Consider the following 23,975-nt stretch of genomic DNA (forward strand, 5'->3'; position numbering starts at 1 on the left):
CACTCACTCTCAGATACAACACCCTGCGATCCCCTCACTCATTCTCAGATACAACACCCTGTGATCCCCTCACTCTCAGATACAACACCCTGCGATCCCCTCACTCACTCTCAGATACAACACCCTGCGATCCCCTCACTCTCGGATACAACACCCTGCGATCCCCTCACTCTTAGATACAACACCCTGTGATCCCCTCACTCTTAGATACAACACCCTGCGATCCCCTCACTCTTAGATACAACACCCTGCGATCCCCTCACTCTTAGATACAACACCCTGCGATCCCCTCACTCTCAGATACAAAACCCTGCGATCCCCTCACTCTCAGATACAAAACCCTGCGATCCCCTCACTCTCAGATACAAAACCCTGTGATCCCCTCACTCTTAGATACAACACCCTGTGATCCCCTCACTCTCAGATACAAAACCCTGTGATCCCCTCACTCTTAGATACAACACCCTGTGATCCCCTCACTCTTAGATACAACACCCTGTGATCCCCTCACTCTTAGATACAACACTCTGCGTTCCCCTCACTCTTAGATACAACACCCTGCGATCCCCTCACTCTCAGATGCAACACCCTGCGATCCCCTCACTCTTAGATACAAAACCCTGCGATCCCCTCACTCTCAGATCCAACACCCTGCGATCCCCTCACTCTCAGATACAACACCCTGTGATCCCCTTACTCTCAGATACAACACCCTGCGATCCCCTCACTCACTCAGATACAACACCCTGCAATCCCCTCACTCTCAGATCCAACACCCTGCGATCCCCTCACTCTCAGATACAACACCCTGTGATCCCCTCACTCTTAGATATAACACCCTGCGATCCCCTCACTCTCAGATACAACACCCTGCGATCCCCTCACTCACTCTCAGATACAACACCCTGCGATCCCCTCACTCTTAGATACAACACCCTGCGATCCCCTCACTCACTCTCAGATACAACACCCTGCAATCCCCTCACTCTTAGATACAACACCCTGCAATCCCCTCACTCTTAGATACAAAACCCTGCGATCCCCTCACTCTCAGATACAACACCCTGTGATCCCCTCACTCTTAGATACAACAGCCTGTGATCCCCTCACTCTCAGATACAACACCCTGCGATCCCCTCACTCTTAGATACAAAACCCTGCGATCTCCTCACTCTCAGATACAACACCCTGCGATCCCCTCACTCTCAGATACAACACCCTGCGATCCCCTCACTCTCAGATACAACACCCTGCGATCCCCTCACTCTCAGATACAACACCCTGCGATCCCCTCACTCTCAGATACAACACCCTGCGATCCCCTCACTCAGATATAACACCCTGTGATCCCCTCACTCTTAGATACAACACCCTGCGATCCCCTCACTCTTAGATACAACACCCTGCGATCCCCTCACTCTCAGATACAACACCCTGCGATCCCCTCACTCTCAGATACAACACCCTGCGATCCCCTCACTCTTCGATACAAAACCCTGCGATCCCCTCACTCTTAGATACAACACCCTGTGATCCCCTCACTCTCAGATACAACACCCTGCGATCCCCTCACTCTCAGATACAAAACCCTGTGATCCCCTCACTCTTAGATACAACACCCTGCGATCCCCTCACTCTTAGATACAACACCCTGCAATCCCCTCACTCTCAGATACAACACCCTGCGATCCCCTCACTCAGATACAAAACCCTGTGATCCCCTCACTCTCAGATACAACACCCTGTGATCCCCTCACTCTTAGATACAACACCCTGTGATCCCCTCACTCTTAGATACAACACCCTGCAATCCCCTCACTCTTAAATACAACAGCCTGTGATCCCCTCACTCTTAGATACAAAACCCTGCGATCCCCTCACTCTCAGATACAACACCCTGTGATCCCCTCACTCTTAGATACAACACCCTGTGATCCCCTCACTCTTAGATACAACACCCTGCGATCCCCTCACTCTCAGATACAACACCCTGCAATCCCCTCACTCTCAGATACAACACCCTGGGATGTCCTCACTCACTCTCAGATACAACACCCTGCGATTCCCTCACTCTCAGAAACAACACCCTGCGATCCCCTCACTCTCAGATACAACACCCTGCGATCCCCTTACTCTCAGATACAACACCCTGCGATCCCCTTACTCTCAGATACAACACCCTGCGATCTCCTCACTCACTCTCAGACACAACACCCTGCGATCCCCTCACTCACTCTCAGATACAACACCCTGCGATCCCCTCACTCTCGGATACAACACCCTGCGATCCCCTCACTCTTAGATACAACACCCTGTGATCCCCTCACTCTTAGATACAACACCCTGCGATCCCCTCACTCTTAGATACAACACCCTGCAATCCCCTCACTCTTAGATACAACAGCCTGTGATCCCCACACTCTTAGATACAAAACCCTGCGATCCCCTCACTCTCAGATACAACACCCTGTGATCCCCTCACTCTTAGATACAACACCCTGCGATCCCCTCACTCTCAGATACAACACCCTGCGATCCCCTCGCTCTCAGATACAACACCCTGCGATCCCCTCACTCTCAGATACAACACCCTATGATCCCCTCACTCACTCTCGGATTCAACACCCTGCGATCCCCTCGCTCTCAGATACAACACCCTGCGATCCCCTCACTCTCAGATACAACACCCTGTGATCCCCTCACTCTCAGATACAACACCCTGTGATCCCCTCACTCTTAGATACAACAGCCTGTGATCCCCTCACTCTTAGATACAAAACCCTGCGATCCCCTCACTCTTAGATACAACACCCTGCGATCCCCTCACTCTCAGATACAACACCCTGCGATCCCCTCACTCTCAGATACAACACCCTGCGATGTCCTCACTCACTCTCAGATACAACACCCTGCGATCCCCTTACTCTCAGATACAACACCCTGCGATCCCCTCACTCACTCTCAGATACAACACCCTGCGATCCCCTCACTCTCGGATACAACACCCTGCGATCCCCTCACTCTTAGATACAACACCCTGTGATCCCCTCACTCACTCTCAGATACAACACCCTGCGATCCCCTCACTCTCGGATACAACACCCTGCGATCCCCTCACTCTTAGATACAACACCCTGCGATCCCCTCACTCTCAGATACAACACCCTATGATCCCCTCACTCACTCTCGGATTCAACACCCTGCGATCCCCTCGCTCTCAGATACAACACCCTGCGATCCCCTCACTCTCAGATACAACACCCTATGATCCCCTCACTCACTCTCGGATTCAACACCCTGCGATCCCCTCGCTCTCAGATACAACACCCTGCGATCCCCTCACTCTCAGATACAACACCCTATGATCCCCTCACTCACTCTCGGATTCAACACCCTGCGATCCCCTCGCTCTCAGATACAACACCCTGCGATCCCCTCACTCTCAGATACAACACCCTGCGATCCCCTCGCTCTCAGATACAACACCCTGCGATCCCCTCGCTCTCAGATACAACACCCTGCGATCCCCTCACTCTCAGATACAACACCCTGCGATCCCCTCGCTCTCAGATACAACAGCCTGCGATCCCCTCACTCTCAGATACAACACCCTGTGATCCCCTCACTCTTAGATACAACACCCTGCGATCCCCTCACTCTCAGATACAACACCCTGCGATCCCCTCACTCTCAGATACAACACCCTGCGATCCCCTCACTCTCAGATACAACACCCTGCGATCCCCTCACTCTCAGATACAACACCCTGTGATCCCCTCACTCTTAGATACAACACCCTGCGATCCCCTCACTCTCAGATACAACACCCTGCGATCCCCTCGCTCTCAGATACAACACCCTGCGATCCCCTCACTCTCAGATACAACACCCTATGATCTCCTCACTCACTCTCAGATACAACACTATGCGATCCCCTCACTCTCGGATACAACACCCTGCGATCCCCTCACTCTCAGATACAACTCCCTGCGATCCCCTCACTCTCGGATACAACACCCTGTGATCCCCTCACTCTCAGATACAACTCCCTGCGATCCCCTCATTCTCAGATACAACACCCTGCGATGTCCTCACTCACTCTCAGATACAACACCCTGCAATCCCCTCACTCTTAGATACAACAGCCTGTGATCCCCTCACTCTTAGATACAAAACCCTGCGATCCCCTCACTCTTAGATACAACACCCTGCGATCCCCTCACTCTCAGATACAACACCCTGCGATCCCCTCACTCTCAGATACAACACCCTGCGATGTCCTCACTCACTCTCAGATACAACACCCTGCGATCCCCTTACTCTCAGATACAACACCCTGCGATCCCCTCACTCACTCTCAGATACAACACCCTGCGATCCCCTCACTCTCGGATACAACACCCTGCGATCCCCTCACTCTTAGATACAACACCCTGTGATCCCCTCACTCTTAGATACAACACCCTGCGATCCCCTCACTCTTAGATACAACACCCTGCTATCCCCTCACTCTTAGATACAACAGCCTGTGATCCCCACACTCTTAGATACAAAACCCTGCGATCCCCTCACTCTCAGATACAACACCCTGTGATCCCCTCACTCTTAGATACAACACCCTGCGATCCCCTCACTCTCAGATACAACACCCTGCGATCCCCTCGCTCTCAGATACAACACCCTGCGATCCCCTCACTCTCAGATACAACACCCTATGATCCCCTCACTCACTCTCGGATTCAACACCCTGCGATCCCCTCGCTCTCAGATACAACACCCTGCGATCCCCTCACTCTCAGATACAACACCCTGTGATCCCCTCACTCTCAGATACAACACCCTGTGATCCCCTCACTCTTAGATACAACAGCCTGTGATCCCCTCACTCTTAGATACAACAGCCTGCGATCCCCTCACTCTTAGATACAACACCCTGCGATCCCCTCACTCTCAGATACAACACCCTGCGATCCCCTCACTCTCAGATACAACACCCTGCGATGTCCTCACTCACTCTCAGATACAACACCCTGCGATCCCCTTACTCTCAGATACAACACCCTGCGATCCCCTCACTCACTCTCAGATACAACACCCTGTGATCCCCTCACTCTTAGATACAACACCCTGCGATCCCCTCGCTCTCAGATACAACACCCTGCGATCCCCTCACTCTCAGATACAACACCCTATGATCCCCTCACTCACTCTCGGATTCAACACCCTGCGATCCCCTCGCTCTCAGATACAACACCCTGCGATCCCCTCACTCTCAGATACAACACCCTATGATCCCCTCACTCACTCTCGGATTCAACACCCTGCGATCCCCTCGCTCTCAGATACAACACCCTGCGATCCCCTCACTCTCAGATACAACACCCTGCGATCCCCTCGCTCTCAGATACAACACCCTGCGATCCCCTCACTCTCAGATACAACACCCTGCGATCCCCTCACTCTCAGATACAACACCCTGCGATCCCCTCGCTCTCAGATACAACACCCTGCGATCCCCTCACTCTCAGATACAACACCCTGTGATCCCCTCACTCTTAGATACAACACCCTGCGATCCCCTCACTCTCAGATACAACACCCTGCGATCCCCTCACTCTCAGATACAACACCCTGTGATCCCCTCACTCTTAGATACAACACCCTGCGATCCCCTCACTCTCAGATACAACACCCTGCGATCCCCTCGCTCTCAGATACAACACCCTGCGATCCCCTCACTCTCAGATACAACACCCTGTGATCCCCTCACTCTTAGATACAACACCCTGCGATCCCCTCACTCTTAGATACAACACCCTGCAATCCCCTCACTCTTAGATACAACAGCCTGTGATCCCCACACTCTTAGATACAAAACCCTGCGATCCCCTCACTCTCAGATACAACACCCTGTGATCCCCTCACTCTTAGATACAACACCCTGCGATCCCCTCACTCTCAGATACAACACCCTGCGATCCCCTCGCTCTCAGATACAACACCCTGCGATCCCCTCGCTCTCAGATACAACACCCTGCGATCCCCTCACTCTCAGATACAACACCCTATGATCCCCTCACTCACTCTCGGATTCAACACCCTGCGATCCCCTCGCTCTCAGATACAACACCCTGCGATCCCCTCACTCTCAGATACAACACCCTGCGATCCCCTCACTCTCAGATACAACACCCTATGATCCCCTCACTCACTCTCGGATTCAACACCCTGCGATCCCCTCGCTCTCAGATACAACACCCTGCGATCCCCTCACTCTCAGATACAACACCCTATGATCCCCTCACTCACTCTCGGATTCAACACCCTGCGATCCCCTCGCTCTCAGATACAACACCCTGCGATCCCCTCACTCTCAGATACAACACCCTATGATCCCCTCACTCACTCTCGGATTCAACACTCTGCGATCCCCTCGCTCTCAGATACAACACCCTGCGATCCCCTCACTCTCAGATACAACACCCTGCGATCCCCTCGCTCTCAGATACAACACCCTGCGATCCCCTCACTCTCAGATACAACACCCTGCGATCCCCTCACTCTCAGATACAACACCCTGCGATCCCCTCGCTCTCAGATACAACACCCTGCGATCCCCTCACTCTCAGATACAACACCCTGTGATCCCCTCACTCTTAGATACAACACCCTGCGATCCCCTCACTCTCAGATACAACACCCTGCGATCCCCTCACTCTCAGATACAACACCCTGTGATCCCCTCACTCTTAGATACAACACCCTGCGATCCCCTCACTCTCAGATACAACACCCTGCGATCCCCTCGCTCTCAGATACAACACCCTGCGATCCCCTCACTCTCAGATACAACACCCTATGATCTCCTCACTCACTCTCAGATACAACACTATGCGATCCCCTCACTCTCGGATACAACACCCTGCGATCCCCTCACTCTCAGATACAACTCCCTGCGATCCCCTCACTCTCGGATACAACACCCTGTGATCCCCTCACTCTCAGATACAACTCCCTGCGATCCCCTCATTCTCAGATACAACACCCTGCGATGTCCTCACTCACTCTCAGATACAACACCCTGCGATTCCCCTCACTCTCAGATACAACACCCTGCGATCCCCTCACTCTCAGATACAACACCCTGCGATCCCCTTACTCTCAGATACAACACCCTGCGATCCCCTCACTCACTCTCAGATACAACATCCTGCAATCCCCTCACTTACTCTCAGATACAAAACCCTGCGATCCCCTCACTCTTAGATACAACACCCTGTGATCCCTCACTCTCAGATACAACATCCTGCGATCCCCTCACTCACTCTCAGATACAACACCCTGCGATTCCCTCACTCTCAGATACAACACCCTGCGATCTCCTCACTCTCAGATACAACACCCTGCGATCCCCTCACTCTTCGATACAACACCCTGTGATCTCCTCACTCTCAGATACAACACCCTGCGATCCCCTCACTCTTAGATACAACTCCCTGCGATCCCCTCATTCTCAGATACAACACCCTGCGATGTCCTCACTCACTCTCAGATACAACACCCTGCGATCCCCTCACTCTCAGATACAACACCCTACGATCCCCTCACTCTCAGATACAACACCCTACAATCCCCTCACTCACTCTCGGATTCAACACCATGCAATCTCCTCACTCACTCTCAGATACAACACCCTGCGATCCCCTCACTCTCAGATGCAACTCCCTGCGATCCCCTCATTCTCAGATACAACTCCCTGCGATCACCTCACTCTCGGATACAACAACCTGCGATCACCTCACTCTCGGAGAGATCGCCTGAAAATTAAGTGGACATTTAATTATTTCTTCATCTTTGGTCTATTGCCATGACTTTACCTCAGCGCATCCTGTCTCTGAGAGATTTCCTGGGACTGAGGGTGGCACTTGTCAACCAGCTTCTTCACCAAGGCCTGGCAATCCTGGATCCTCTCTTCACCGGCCTCCACTTGGTGCAGGAAGGCTTTGTACAATTCCCGCAGGTGCTAACAGGACAAGAACATCAATCAGTCACACTCCCTAATCTTTGCTTTGTATTAACAGCATCATCGCAGAGGAAAGCAGATTATGTTATTGGACCTCTTCAACTTTTGCAGCTGATTTGGCCGTGAACAGAATAGAGCAGCCAAAGCTGGTTATAATCACTCATTGGTCAGGGCATTATCAACAACTATGTTATCCCTTTTCCTGGGAGATTGAGCCATGAGGATTCCCACAGCTGAGCACTATCCGGTCGCTGCCCTTTGTGTGGGTGGCGACAAAACCAGGCTCACAAAATGCTCAGAAATGGAGAATGGCCATTTTGTTCAGGTACCCAAGAACCATGAACCTGTAACACCTGCAAACTGGTAAGGGATTTCCGCGATAATACAAGCAGTCCTGGTCACAGAATTCCCTTCGTACAGCAGCACTGAGCTCTGGAGTTGCCTCCACTGGAAACCAGTGTCACTTGGAGAAGCACGGGTCCAGCAGTTTGCTCAAGGCAAATCCATCTGATTGAGCTGATGGAGTTCAGTCATGTAACAGAGAGGGTTGATGAAAGGTGGTGCAGCAGATGTTGTATAAATGGACTTTCAAAAGGCATTTGATAAAGCAACACAGAATAGACTTGGCTGGAAAACAGAAGCACATGGGATTAATGGAACGGGGGTAACTTGTGCACATAATTGGCTTTGGACGCAGAGAATAGTGGGAAAGGAATGATTTTCTGACAGGAGAAATGTATACAGTGGAATTCCCCCATGTCTTGGTCTTAGGACCATTGTTTGTCTTGTTATATATAAATGATCTGCATTTGGGTATAGGGAGTACAATTTATAAGTTTGCAGACAATACAACATATACAGTGAGCCTGATATCAGTATGAGGATGTAGACACATAGGAGATGCAACTTAATGTTGGTAAATGTGAAGTGATGCACTTTGGGATAAGCAACATGGAGAGACAGCATGTGAGCCAGGGGAGAGGATGTGAGCTGGGGGAGAGGATGTGAGCTGGGGGAGGGAGAGGATGTGACCGGGGGAGAGGATGTGAGCCGGGGAGGGAGAGGATGTGAACCGGGGAGGGAGAGGATGTGAGCCGGGGGAGAGGATGTGAGCCGGGGGAGGGAGAGGATGTGAGCCTGGGGAGAGGATGTGAGCCGGAGGGAGAGGATGTGAGCCGGGGAGGGAGAGGATGTGAGCCGGGGGAGAGGATGTGAGCCGGGGGGAGAGGATATGAGCTGGGGGAGGGAGAGGATGTGAGCCGGGGGAGGGAGAGGATGTGAGCCGGGGAGGGAGAGGATGTGAACCGGGGGAGGGAGAGGATGTGAGCCGGGGGAGGGAGAGGATGTGAGCCGGGGGAGGGAGAGGATGTGAGCCGGGGGTGGGAGAGGATGTGAACCGGGGGAGGGAGAGGATGTGAACCGGGGGAGGGAGAGGATGTGAACCGGGGGAGGGAGAGGATGTGAACCGGGGGAGGGAGAGGATGTGAACCGGGGGAGGGAGAGGATGTGAGCCGGGGGAGAGGATGTGAGCCGGGGGAGGGAGAGGATGTGAGCCTGGGGAGAGGATGTGAGCCGGGGAGGGAGAGGATGTGAGCCGGGGCAGAGGATGTGAGCTGGGGGAGGGAGAGGATGTGAGCCGGGGGGAGAGGATGTGAGCTGGGGGAGGGAGAGGATGTGAGCCGGGGGAGGGAGAGGATGTGAGCCGGGGGAGGGAGAGGATGTGAGCCGGGGAGGGAGAGGATGTGAACCGGGGGAGGGAGAGGATGTGAGCCGGGGGAGGGAGAGGATGTGAGCCGGGGGAGGGAGAGGATGTGAGCCGGGGGTGGGAGAGGATGTGAGCCGGGGGAGGGAGAGGATGTGAACCGGGGGAGGGAGAGGATGTGAGCCGGGGGAGGGAGAGGATGTGAGCCGGGGGAGGGAGAGGATGTGAGCCGGGGGAGGGAGAGGATGTGAGCCGGGGGAGGGAGAGGATGTGAACCGGGGAGGGAGAGGATGTGAGCCGGGGGAGGGAGAGGATGTGAGCCGGGGGAGGGAGAGGATGTGAGCCGGGGGAGGGAGAGGATGTGAGCCGGGGGAGGGAGAGGATGTGAGCCGGGGGAGGGAGAGGATGTGAGCCGGGGGAGGGAGAGGATGTGAACCGGGGGAGGGAGAGGATGTGAGCCGGGGGAGGGAGAGGATGTGAACCGGGGGAGGGAGAGGATGTGAGCCGGGGAGGGAGAGGATGTGAACCGGGGGAGGGAGAGGATGTGAACCGGGGGAGGGAGAGGATGTGAGCCGGGGGAGGGAGAGGATGTGAGCCGGGGGAGGGAGAGGATGTGAACCGGGGGAGGGAGAGGATGTGAACCGGGGAGGGAGAGGATGTGAGCCTTCCACAGAGGAGGCGACATGGAGCTCTCATCGGCGTTTTTGCCAGTGGTCAAGACCCCTGTCGCCAAGACAAAATCCCGGCCATAATGTGGGATTTGATCGTGGCAGCAGAGTTCTGAATGATTTGTGGTTCTTGTAGGGAAAAGCTGAGGAGAATGGCTGGATATTAGAAAGGTTGAGCCTGGAAATAACAGAGACAGCTTTGGCTGTTTCAGTGATGGCAGGGATGAGGGGTGATACAGACATGGACAGTAGTTCAGAGGTTAGAATAAGCAGTGGGTGACCAACATGATGGGGAGTTTTACTGGTGTTACTAGTGCCTGTGATGAGTTGTGAATAGGGTTAATGTTACAGGGAGGAAGTAACATCAGTCATAGGACCAGGCAGGATAGTCACCTATCCAGAAAACAACTGAGGCCACCATTACCAGCACGTGTTGGTAGTCATTCCCATAATCCTCGGAGCTGGCGGTTTGCAGCTGCTGTTTGACCCACGCCTCAAGTTCCCCCATTTCTCGCAGGTACTCATGGAATCCCAACGCTTCTTCCAACTTCTGCATCCTGGGAGTTAACAACATCCTCATCAAATCAGCTTCACACCTTCAAGTACGCACCATGGGGGGGTGGAATTTTATGCTCTCCCCCACGCCGGGTTTGCACGTGGGGAGAGCATAAAATCGGGTGGGATGGTGGCAGGGTGGGAAGCGGTTCCCGTCCCCATCCTGCCTCTGCCAAAATTTAATCCGGGGTGGGAAGGCCTGTGACCGGCCATCCCACCCTGCCGCCAATTCAGGCCCTTAACTGGGCAATTAATACCCAATTAAGGGCTTCTTCCTGCCGCAGTATCAATTACCCATGCGATGGGTGGCTCTGTTGCCGCACGGCACAAGAAACTGTGTGGGCTGCTTGCTGGCTGTGGGGTGGGGAGGGGGCTTGGGCAGTGGGTGGAGAGGGGTCCCTCATTAAAAGCCTGAACAAGAGACCCAGCATCGGGAAGGGGAGGGTCCCATTGAAGGCCACCTCCTGCCCTTGCTGCTGACCCCCTCCCCCACTGTGACCCCCCCACCCCGCGAGACCCCTTCAGCCCTGACCTATCTGAGGCCTGGTTCTAGCGACGCACCTGGGCCTCCGGCAGGTGGACTCTGATTGGCCGGCTGCTCTGCAAGGGCAGGACTTCCCGTGCCAGGGTCCTTGATCCTGTGGAAGGCCCGTCGCTGTCCAGTTAAGTGCCTGACTGGCACTAAATTGGGTGGGACTTCCGTAGAAGAGGCAAGACAGGGATCTCGGTGTCGGTTTCTCCAGACGTCGAGACCTCTGCTGCCAGAATAAAATTCCCAAGTCCCCAATAATGTCCCTGTAACACACAGCATTGATTGTCACATGCTCCCTCATATAAATCACACACACACAAAAATCACAGAACCGAGGTGTGCATGTACAAGTTACATTCATAAATCTCTCTGGAGGGTCACACCAGGGGGAGTCGCTACTTCATGACTACCCTTGGGTTCAGTGTATTTAATCAGAACTGTTATCACTGCTTAACCCCCATCACTTCTAACTGTTAAAAAAGGGCAACACTTCAAAGCTGATAAAAGCCATGAAGTGAGGCAGGCTGAGAGTACGTTAACATCCCACTTTATATACCTGAATGTCGAACGCTCTCGCAGTTCCTTCAACAGCTTTCGAATCTGTTCCTGAGGCTCATCCACCATGTCGAATGTAATCAGCCCTCTGAGCGGAAGATCCTGGGAAATCCGGTGTAGCTCCTCTGCGAGGCCGTAGTAATCCTGGATCTGCTGCTCCAGAGCCTGAAGAAAAATAGGGCACATTAAAGAGTGCGAGCGGCACAAGAGAGGGGTGAGGTCACACCGCGGTCATCCACATTACCAACTGAATTGCAGTGAAACCCAGCAAAGACTCCATCATCGTGCAGGAAGGAGATCTGGTGCTTGGTGACAGATGTCAACCCCCTCCTGTGGCTAGTAAAAATCTATTGATCTCAAAACTTATTATTAACTAAGTTAGCATCTACTGCTTTCTGTGGAAAAGTGTTGCACATTTCTACCACCCTTTGTGTGAAGAAGTGTCTCCTGGCTTCTCTCCTGAATGGTCTGGCTCTGATTTTAAAGTTGTGTCGCCTTATCCTGGACTCCCCCACCAGCATGAGGACTTTCTCTCTATCTACCCTATCAGTTCTTGGCAAGATCTGAGAAACCTCAAATCATCCCTTTGAATTCTAAATTGCAGGAACACAAGCCTAGTTCATATCATCTCTCCTCATAATTTATCCCTCGGAGCCCTGTTAACATTCTGGCAAATCTGCACTGCACTCTTTCCAAAGGCAATATATCCCTTCTTAGGTGTGGTACCCAGAACTGTATCCAGTGCTCCAAATGTGATCTAACCAGAGCTTTGTATAGCTGGGGGAAAATCTAACGGCTAAATTGCAAAAATTATTTCAACTGTAACTGAAACGATCGCTGCATGGGATCTCAACCCCCTAATTCCTGTATTCACTGCTGTATCTCCACTGATGTTAATCCAGCGCTCTCACACTGTCACTCGGTAACCCGTCCCTCTGCACCCTGTATTACTGATTATAAACCCCGCTGTCTTTGCAAACTACTGCCCCATCCCCAATCTCTCTCTCTCCAAAGTCCTTCAACAGCTTGTCGAACGAGTCCCCCCCACAACTGCTTCCATTCCTATCAATGCAGATGTATCCGGAGAATCGGCAGCAATGGTTTCTCTTCCTGATCCAGCACTGCTACCTCTGGAGTCCCCCAAGGATCTCTCCTTGGCCCCCCACCTTTTCCACATCTATGTGCTGTAACTCAGCAACTCCATTCACAGACATGGGGTCAGCGACCACATGCATGTTGAACTCACCCAACTCTCTGTGTTATCAGACTGCTTGTCTGACTTGCAATCCTAGATGAGCTATAACATTCTTCAGTTACATGTAGGAAGCCCAAAGCCCTTGTCTTCAACTCCCATCAGCAACTCCATTCTCTCACCACTGATCCCACCCCCTCCGTAGGCCACTGTCTCAGGCTGAACCAGACCCTTTACAACCTATTTGACCCTCAGCTGAGTTCCCATATCCTTTCCAATAGAAAGACAGCTATTTCCACCTCTGTAACATTGCCCGTCTCTGCTCCTGTCTCAGTTCATCTGCTGCTAAAACCCTGAGCCACGCCTTTGTCATCTCCAATATTCTCCTGGCGGCCTCCTGTCTTTCACCCTCCATAAACGCAAGGTCATTCAAAACTCTGCTGCCTAGTCTACCTGTTATTACCTATTTCTTTGGCTCAACATTATTTTTTAGCCTTCACCTTTGTGAAGGGCTTTGGGACGGTTTTCTATATTAAAAGGTGCTATACAAATGCAGATTCTTGTTGTCAAAGGGAAATAAGGAGAGAGGGGAAACCAGAAGATCAAAGAGAAGCAAATAAAAGAAAAACAGAGCCACATATGACCAATGATGGACAGGAGAAGACCTTCTGGTCCATCCTGCCTCTCCTGCACAATTGTGAAACCTTGTGTATCACAATATATACACTCCCCACCCCATCCGAAACCAGGCAATCTCCTGGGAGAGGCAAAAATACCAGGCAAAAAGACAGGCCAATCTGGGGTTAAAATATGTCGGAAATTCCTCTCCGCCCACCCCCCCCACACTTCCCCCCCCGCCCCCACCCACCCCACCCCCCACCACCTCCAGTGATCAGGACTACACCAGGAGATCGCTCTGGTCCTTACAACTGCTTGCAGGATCCACTTTGAGGAAGAGGTGATCTCCAGTCAGAAACAGGTCCAGCTCTCACTTGACGGAATTCAGCAAATTGACATCCACCACATGAACCCACAGCTTGTTCCAGATGTTCACTATTCACAGGGAAAAGAACCACCTCCTGACATCGAACCTCAATGTGACTTTACACAAACTAAAATTGTAACCCCTGGACCTCCCTAACCTATTTAATTGGAACAATCTGTACACAAATACAATCTAGTCCCTTCATCCTCTTTTAAATCTCAGTTAGATCACTCCAAAATCAATGCTTGTCTAAAGTAGTCACTGCTCTTTGAAGCTATCTTGTTGACTAAGGCGAGAGGAGGAAAGACATATGCAGAAACCAGAGAATGAAGACGAGGAATAGAGGCAGGGAAAATAAACTAAATCCTCTGAAATTCCTGTGAGCAACTCCACAGGACAGACCCTGTGCAGCTAACTAATAACCTGTGCAGAGGCTGCAAAGTTGGAGACTTGCAATATATACTTTTTGCTTCACTGCATTTACTCTACAGTTAGTTTGGACGGGTTCCCTCTGGTTGTACATTTAAGCGAAGCATGAGGATGACTGGACAAGATGCCACTTTGGAGATTACACCTACCTTATGGCTCTTGACCAGCTTCAAAGTGATAGCTTCATTCTTCCCGTAATCCTCGCTTGAGACAAGCTGAATCTTTTCTGCTGCCAAGGCTTCCAGCTCTGAAGCATCTACGAGGAACTAAATTAAAACTCAGCCATCAGTTATCATTAGGAACTATATTAGCGGGGAAGGAGGTAAATCTGCTTCGGGGTGGGAAGTGCAGGGGGGTGGATACTGGCAGGGAGAGAAGCATATCTGCTGCAGGGGAGTGTATACTGGCAGGAAGAGAAGCATATCTGCTGCAGGGGAGTGCATACTGGCAGGGAGAGAAGCATATCTGCTGCAGGGAGTGTATACTGGTAGGGAGAGAAGCATATCTGCTGCAGGGGAGTGTATACTGGCAGGAAGAGAAGCATATCTGCTGCAGGGGAGTGTATACTGGCAGGAAGAGAAGCATATCTGCTGCAGGGAGTGTATACTAGTAGGGAGAGAAGCATATCTGCTGCAGGGGAGTGTATACTGGCAGGAAGAGAAGCATATCTGCTGCAGGGGAGTGTATACTGGCAGGGAGAGAAGCATATCTGCTGCAGGGGAGTGTATACTGGCAGGGAGAGAAGCATATCTGCTGCAGGGGAGTGCATACTGGCAGGGAGAGAAGCATATCTGCTGCAGGGAGTGTATACTGGTAGGGAGAGAAGCATATCTGCTGCAGGGGAGTGTATACTGGCAGGAAGAGAAGCATATCTGCTGCAGGGGAGTGTATACTGGCAGGAAGAGAAGCATATCTGCTGCAGGGAGTGTATACTGGTAGGGAGAGAAGCATATCTGCTGCAGGGGAGTGTATACTGGCAGGAAGAGAAGCATATCTGCTGCAGGGGAGTGTATACTGGCAGGGAGAGAAGCATATCTGCTGCAGGGGAGTGTATACTGGCAGGAAGAGAAGCATATCTGCTGCAGGGGAGTGCATACTGGCAGGGAGAGAAGCATATCTGCTGCAGGGAGTGTATACTGGTAGGGAGAGAAGCATATCTGCTGCAGGGGAGTGTATACTGGCAGGAAGAGAAGCATATCTGCTGCAGGGGAGAGTATACTGGCAGGAAGAGAAGCATATCTGCTGCAGGGAGTGTATACTGGTAGGGAGAGAAGCATATCTGCTGCAGGGGAGTGTATACTGGCAGGAAGAGAAGCATATCTGCTGCAGGGGAGTGTATACTGGCAGGGAGAGAAGCATATCTGCTGCAGGGGAGTGTATACTGGCAGGGAGAGAAGCATATCTGCTGCAGGGGAGTGTATACTGGCAGGGAGAGAAGCATATCTGCTGCAGGGGAGTGTATACTGGCAGGGAGAGAAGCATATCTGCTGCAGGGAGTGTATACTGGTAGGGAGAGAAGCATATCTGCTGCAGGGAGTTTATACTGGCAGGGAGAAAGGATTATCTGCTGCAGGGGAGTGTATACTGGCAGGGAGAGAGGCATATCTGCTGCAGGGGTGTATACTGGCTATGGTGCATTGGGGGGTGTATCTGCTGCAGGGGAGAGTAGACCTGCTATGGTGGAGAGGGAGGTGTAACTGCTGCAGGAGACTGTACACTAGCAATGGCGGGGATGGAGGTGTATCTGCTGCAGGGGAATGTATACTGGCAGGGAGGGAGGTGTATCTGCTGCAGGGGACTGTATACTGGCTAAAGCGGGGAGGGAGGTGTACCTGCTGCAAGGGAGTGATTACTGGCTCTGGTGCATTGGGAGGTGTATTTGCAGCAGGGGAGTGTATACTGGCTATAGTGGGAGGGAGGTGTATCTGCTGCAGGGGAATGTATACTGGCTATGGTGCATTGGGAGGTGTATCTGCTGCAGGGGAATGTAAACTGGCTATGGTGGGGAGGAAGGTGTATCTGCAGCAGGGGAATGTACACTGGCAGGGAGGGAGGTGTATCTGCTGCAGGGGACTGTATACTGGCTAAAGCGGGGAGGGAGGTGGACCTGCTGCAGGGGAGTGTATACTGGCTCTGGTGCATTGGGAGGTGTATCTGCTGCAGGGGAATGTATGCTGGCTATGGTGCATTGGGAGGTGTATCTGCTGCAGGGGAATGTATACTGGCTATGGTGGGGAGGAAGATGTATCTGCTGCAGGGGAATGTATACTGGCTATGGTGCATTGGGAGGTGTATCTGCTGCAGGGGAATGTACACTGGCTATAGTGCGAGGTAAGTGTATCTGCTGCAGGGGAATGTATACTGGCTATAGTGGGAGGGAGGTGTATCTGCCGCAGGGGAATGTATACTGGCTATAGTGCCAGGGAGGTGTATCTGCTGCAGTTGAATGTACACTGGCTATAGTGGGAGGTAAGTATATCTGCTGCAGGGGAATGTATACTGGCTATAGTGAGAGGTAAGTGTATCTGCTGCAGGGGAATGTTACCTGGCTATAGTGCGAGGGAGGTGTAACTGCTGCAGGGGAATGTAAACTGGCTATAGTGGGAGGGAGGTGTATCTGCTGCAGGGGAATGTATACTGGCTATCGTGGGAGGTAAGTGTATCTGCTGCAGGGGAATGTATACTGGCTATCGTGGGAGGTAAGCGTATCTGCTGCAGGGGAATGCAAACTGGCTATAGTGCGAGGGAGGTGTATCTGCTGCAGGGGAATGTATACTGGCTATCGTGGGAGGTAAGTGTATCTGCTGCAGGGGAATGTATACTGGCTATAGTGGGAGGTAAGTGTATCTGCTGCAGGGGAATGTATACTGGCTATAGTGAGAGGTAAGTGTATCTGCTGCAGGGGAATGTATACCGGCTATAGTGTGAGGGAGGTGTATCTGCTGCAGTTGAATGTATACTGGCTATAGTGGGAGGTAAGTGTATCTGCTGCAGGGGAATGTAAACTGGCTATAGTGAGAGGTAAGTGTATCTGCTGCAGGGGAATGTATACTGGCTAAAGTGAGAGGTAGGTGTATCTGCTGCAGGGGAATGTAAACTGGCTATAGTGAGAGGTAAGTGTATCTGCTGCAGTGGAATGTATACTGGCTATAGTGAGAGGTAAGTGTATCTGCTGCAGGGGAATGTATACTGGCTATAGTGAGAGGTAAGTGTATCTGCTGCAGGGGAATGTATACTGGCTATAGAGAGAGGTAAGTGTATCTGCTGCATGGGAATGTAAACTGGCTATAGTGGGAGGGAGGAGTATCTGCTGCAGTTGAATGTATACTGGCTATAGTGGGAGGTAAGCGTATCTGCTGCAGGGGAATGCAAACTGGCTATAGTGCGAGGGAGGTGTATCTGCTGCAGGGGAATGTATACTGGCTATCGTGGGAGGTAAGTGTATCTGCTGCAGGGGAATGTATACTGGCTATAGTGGGAGCTAAGTGTATCTGCTGCAGGGGAATGTATACTGGCTATAGTGAGAGGTAAGTGTATCTGCTGCAGGGGAATTTATACCGGCTATAGTGTGAGGGAGGTGTATCTGCTGCAGTTGAATGTATACTGGCAATAGTGGGAGGTAAGTGTATCTGCTGCAGGGGAATGTAAACCGGCTATAGTGGGAGGTAAGTGTATCTGCTGCAGGGGAATGTAAACTGGCTATAGTGGGAGGTAAGTGTATCTGCTGCAGGGGAATGTATACTGGCTATAGTGGGAGGGAGGTGTATCTGCCGCAGGGGAATGTATACTGGCTATAGTGGGAGGTAAGTGTATCTGCCGCAGGGGAATGTAAACTGGCTATAGTGCGAGGGAGGTGTATCTGCCGCAGGGGAATGTAAACTGGCTATAGTGAGAGGTAAGTGTATCTGCCGCAGGGGAATGTAAACTGGCTATAGTGGGAGGGAGGTGTATCTGCCGCAGGGGAATGAAAACTGGCTATAGTGGGAGGTAAGTGTATCTGCCGCAGGGGAATGTAAACTGGCTATAGTGCGAGGGAGGTGTATCTGCCGCAGGGGAATGTATACTGGCTATAGTGGGAGGTAAGTGTCTCTGCTGCAGGGGAATGTATACTGGCTATAGTGGGAGGGAGGTGTATCTGCCGCAGGGGAATGTATACTGGCTATAGTGGGAGGTAAGTGTATCTGCTGCAGGGGAATGTAAACTGGCTATAGTGCGAGGGAGGTGTATCTGCTGCAGGGGAATGTATACTGGCTATCGTGGGAGGTAAGCGTATCTGCTGCAGGGGAATGTAAACTGGCTATAGTGGGAGGGAGGTGTATCTGCCGCAGGGGAATGTATACTGGCTATAGTGGGAGGTAAGTGTACCTGCCGCAGGGGAATGTAAACTGGCTATAGTGCGAGGGAGGTGTATCTGCCGCAGGGGAATGTATACTGGCTATAGTGGGAGGTAAGTGTATCTGCTGCAGGGGAATGTATACTGGCTATAGTGGGAGGGAGGTGTATCTGCCGCAGGGGAATGTATACTGGCTATAGTGAGAGGTAAGTGTATCGGCTGCAGGGGAATGTAAACTGGCTATAGTGCGAGGGAGGTGTATCTGCTGCAGGGGAATGTATACTGGCTATAGTGGGAGGTAAGTGTATTTGCTGCAGGGGAATGTATACTGGCTATAGTGGGATGTAAGTGTATTTGCTGCAGGGGAATGTATACTGGCTATCGTGGGAGGTAAGCGTATCTGCTGCAGGGGAATGTATACTGGCTATAGTGAGAGGTAAGTGTATCTGCTGCAGGGGAATGTATACTGGCTATAGTGCGAGGGAGGTGTATCTGCTGCAGTTGAATGTAAACTGGCTATAGTGGGAGGGAGGTGTATCTGCCGCAGGGGTATGTATACTGGCTATAGTGGGAGGTAAGTGTATCTGCCGCAGGGGAATGTATACTGGCTATAGTGCGAGGGAGGTGTATCTGCCGCAGGGGAATGTATACTGGCTATAGTGCGAGGGAGGTGTATCTGCTGCAGTTGAATGTATACTGGCTATAGTGGGAGGTAAGTGTATCTGCTGCAGGGGAATGTATACTGGCTATAGAGAGAGGTAAGTGTATCTGCCGCAGGGGAATATAAACTGGCTATAGTGGGAGGGAGGTGTATCTGCCGCAGGGGAATGTATACTGGCTATAGTGGGAGGTAAATGTATCTGCCGCAGGGGAATGTATACTGGCTATAGTGCGAGGGAGGTGTATCTGCCGCAGGAGAATGTATACTGGCTATAGTGGGAGGTAAGCGTATCTGCTGCAGGGGAATGCAAACTGGCTATAGTGCGAGGGAGGTGTATCTGCTGCAGGGGAATGTATACTGGCTATCGTGGGAGGTAAGTGTATCTGCTGCAGGGGAATGTATACTGGCTATAGTGGGAGCTAAGTGTATCTGCTGCAGGGGAATGTATACTGGCTATAGTGAGAGGTAAGTGTATCTGCTGCAGGGGAATGTATACCGGCTATAGTGTGAGGGAGGTGTATCTGCTGCAGTTGAATGTATACTGGCTATAGTGGGAGGTAAGTGTATCTGCTGCAGAGGAATGTAAACTGGCTATAGTGGGAGGTAAGTGTATCTGCTGCAGGGGAATGTAAACTGGCTATAGTGGGAGGTAAGTGTATCTGCTGCAGGGGAATGTATACTGGCTATAGTGGGAGGTAAGTGTATCTGCCGCAGGGGAATGTAAACTGGCTATAGTGCGAGGGAGGTGTATCTGCCGCAGGGGAATGTAAACTGGCTATACTGGGAGGGAAGTGTATCTGCCGCAGGGGAATGTAAACTGGCTATAGTGGGAGGGAGGTGTATCTGCCGCAGGGGAATGTATACTGGCTATAGTGGGAGGTAAGTGTATCTGCCGCAGGGGAATGTAAACTGGCTATAGTGCGAGGGAGGTGTATCTGCCGCAGGGGAATGTACACTGGCTATAGTGGGAGGTAAGTGTATCTGCTGCAGGGGAATGTATACTGGCTATAGTGGGAGGGAGGTGTATCTGCCGCAGGGGAATGTATACTGGCTATAGTGGGTGGTAAGTGTATCTGCTGCAGGGGAATGTAAACTGGCTATAGTGAGAGGTAAGTGTATCTGCTGCACGGGAATGTAAACTGGCTATAGTGCGAGGGAGGTGTATCTGCTGCAGGGGAATGTATACTGGCTATAGTGAGAGGTAAGTGTATCTGCTGCAGGGGAATGTATACTGGCTACAGTGCGAGGGAGGTGTATCTGCTGCAGTTGAATGTAAACTGGCTATAGTGGGAGGGAGGAGTATCTGCCGCAGGGGTATGTATACTGGCTATAGTGGGAGGTAAGTGTATCTGCCGCAGGGGAATGTATACTGGCTATAGTGGGAGGTAAGTGTATCTGCTGCAGGGGAATGTATACTGGCTATAGTGAGAGGTAAGTGTATCTGCTGCAGGGGAATGTATACTGGCTATAGTGCGAGGGAGGTGTATCTGCTGCAGTTGAATGTATACTGGCTATAGTGGGAGGTATGAGTATCTGCTGCAGGGGAATGTAAACTGGCTATAGTGGGAGGTAAGTGTATCTGCTGCAGGGGAATGTATACTGGCTATAGTGAGAGGTAAGTGTATCTGCCGCAGGGGAATGTAAACTGGCTATAGTGGTAGGGAGGTGTATCTGCCGCAGGGGAATGTATACTGGCTATAGTGGGAGGTAAGTGTATCTGCTGCAGGGGAATGTATACTGGCTATAGTGAGAGGTAAGTGTATCTGCTGCAGGGGAATGTAAACTGGCTATAGTGAGAGGTAAGTGTATCTGCTGCAGGGGAATGTAAACTGGCTATAGTGAGAGGTTAGTGTATCTGCTGCAGGGGAATGTATACTGGCTATAGTGAGAGGTAAGTGTATCTGCTGCAGGGAAATGTATCCTGGCTATAGTGAGAGGTAAGTGTATCTGCTGCATGGGAATGTAAACTGGCTATAGTGGGAGGGAGGTGTATCTGCCGCAGGGGAATGTATACTGGCTATAGTGGGAGGGAAGTGTATCTGCTGCAGGGGAATGTATACTGGCTATAGTGAGAGGTAAGTGTATCTGCTGCATGGGAATGTAAACTGGCTATAGTGGGAAGGAGGTGTATCTGCCGCAGGGGAATGTATACTGGCTATAGTGCGAGGGAGGTGTATCTGCTTCAGTTGAATGTATACTGGCTATAGTGGGAGGTAAGTATATGTGCTGCAGGGGAATGGAAATTGGCTATAGTGCGAGGGAGGTGTATCTGCTGCAGGGGAATGTTACCTGGCTATAGTGCGAGGGAGGTGTATCTGCTGCAGGGGAAGGTATACTGGCTATCGTGGGAGGTTAGCGTATCTGCTGCAGGGGAATGTATACCGGCTGTAGTGTGAGGGAGGTGTATCTGCTGCAGTTGAATGTAGACTGGCTATAGTGGGAGTTAAGTGTATCTGCTGCAGGGGAATGTAAACTGGCTATCGTGAGAGGTTAGTGTATCTGCTGCAGGGGAATGTATACTGGCTATAGTGAGAGGTAAGTGTATCTGCTGCAGGGGAATGTAAACTGGCTATAGTGAGAGGTAAGTGTATCTGCTGCAGGGGAATGTAAACTGGCTATAGTGAGAGGTTAGTGTATCTGCTGCAGGGGAATGTATACTGGCTATAGTGAGAGGTAAGTGTATCTGCTGCAGGGGAATGTATACTGGCTATAGTGAGAGGTAAGTGTGTCTGCTGCATGGGAATGTAAACTGGCTAAAGTGGGAGGGAGGTGTATCTGCTGCAGGGAAATGTATACTGGCTATAGTGAGAGGTAAGTGTATCTGCTGCAGGGGAATGTATACTGGCTATAGTGAGAGGTAAGTGTATCTGCTGCAGGGGAATGTATACTGGCTATAGTGAGAGGTAAGTGTGCCTGCTGCATGGGAATGTAAACTGGCTAAAGTGGGAGGGAGGTGTATCTGCCGCAGGGGAATGTATACTGGCTATAGTGAGAGGTAAGTGTGTCTGCTGCATTGGAATGTAAACTGGCTAAAGTGGGAGGGAGGTGTATCTGCCGCGGGGGAATGTATACTGGCTATAGTGAGAGGGAGGTGTATCTGCTGCAGGGGAATGTATACTGGCTATAGTGAGAGGTAAGTGTGTCTGCTGCATTGGAATGTAAACTGGCTAAAGTGGGAGGGAGGTGTATCTGCCGCAGGGGAATGTATACTGGCTATAGTGCGAGGGAGGTGTATCTGCTGCTGTTGAATGTATACTGGCTATAGTGGGAGGTAAGTATATCTGCTGAAGGGGAATGTAAACTGGCTATAGTGCGAGGGAGGTGTATCTGCTGCAGGGGAATGTATACTGGCCATAGTGAGAGGTAAGTGTATCTGCTGCAGGGGAATGTAAACTGGCTATATTGCGAGGGAGGTGTATCTGCTGCAGGGGAATGTATACTGGCTATAGTGCGAGGGAAGTGTATCTGCTGCAGGGGAATGTATACTGGCTATCGTGGGAGGTAAGTGTATCTGCTGCAGGGGAATGTATACTGGCTATAGTGAGAGGTAAGTGTATTTGCTGCAGGGGAATGTATACCGGCTATAGTGTGAGGGAGGTGTATCTGCTGCAGTTGAATGTATACTGGCTATAGTGGGAGGTAAGTGTATCTGCTGCAGGGGAATGTAAACTGGCTATAGTGGGAGGTAAGTGTATCTGCTGCAGGGGAATGTAAACTGGCTATAGTGGGAGGTAAGTGTATCTGCTGCAGAGGAATGTATACTGGCTATAGTGGGAGGGAGGTGTATCTGCCGCAGGGGAATGTATACTGGCTATAGTGGGAGGTAAGTGTATCTGCCGCAGGGGAATGTAAACTGGCTATAGTGCGAGGGAGGTGTATCTGCCGCAGGGGAATGTAAACTGGCTATAGTGAGAGGTAAGTGTATCTGCCGCAGGGGAATGTAAACTGGCTATAGTGGGAGGGAGGTGTATCTGCCGCAGGGGAATGTATACTGGCTATAGTGGGAGGTAAGTGTATCTACTGCAGGGGAATGTATACTGGCTATAGTGGGAGGGAGGTGTATCTGCCGCAGGGGAATGTATACTGGCTATAGTGGGAGGTAAGTGTATCTGCTGCAGGGGAATGTAAACTGGCTATAGTGCGAGGGAGGTGTATCTGCTGCAGGGGAATGTATACTGGCTATCGTGGGAGGTAAGCGTATCTGCTGCAGGGGAATGTAAACTGGCTATAGTGGGAGGGAGGTGTATCTGCCGCAGGGGAATGTATACTGGCTATAGTGGGAGGTAAGTGTATCTGCCGCAGGGGAATGTAAACTGGCTATAGTGCGAGGGAGGTGTATC

At 51.4% G+C, this 23,975-nt stretch overlaps 1 protein-coding gene across 2 annotated transcripts in view; it reads right to left on the minus strand.

The window, feature by feature from the left end:
• The window catches only part of sptbn5 (spectrin, beta, non-erythrocytic 5), a 321,773-nt gene that overhangs the window by 170,195 nt on the left and 127,603 nt on the right, over positions 1–23,975 (minus strand). For both annotated transcript variants that reach the window (XM_068039706.1, XM_068039705.1), the window contains exons 26-29: positions 14,791–14,907; positions 12,037–12,200; positions 10,818–10,950; positions 7,878–8,023 (exon numbers count right to left, since the gene is read on the minus strand). In XM_068039706.1, the coding sequence (XP_067895807.1) occupies positions 7,878–8,023; positions 10,818–10,950; positions 12,037–12,200; positions 14,791–14,907 (560 nt within the window). The remainder of the gene's footprint in view (positions 1–7,877; positions 8,024–10,817; positions 10,951–12,036; positions 12,201–14,790; positions 14,908–23,975) is intronic.

This window comes from Heterodontus francisci, chromosome 9 (genome assembly GCF_036365525.1).
Source record: "Heterodontus francisci isolate sHetFra1 chromosome 9, sHetFra1.hap1, whole genome shotgun sequence".
Classification (NCBI taxonomy): Eukaryota; Metazoa; Chordata; class Chondrichthyes; order Heterodontiformes; family Heterodontidae; genus Heterodontus; species Heterodontus francisci.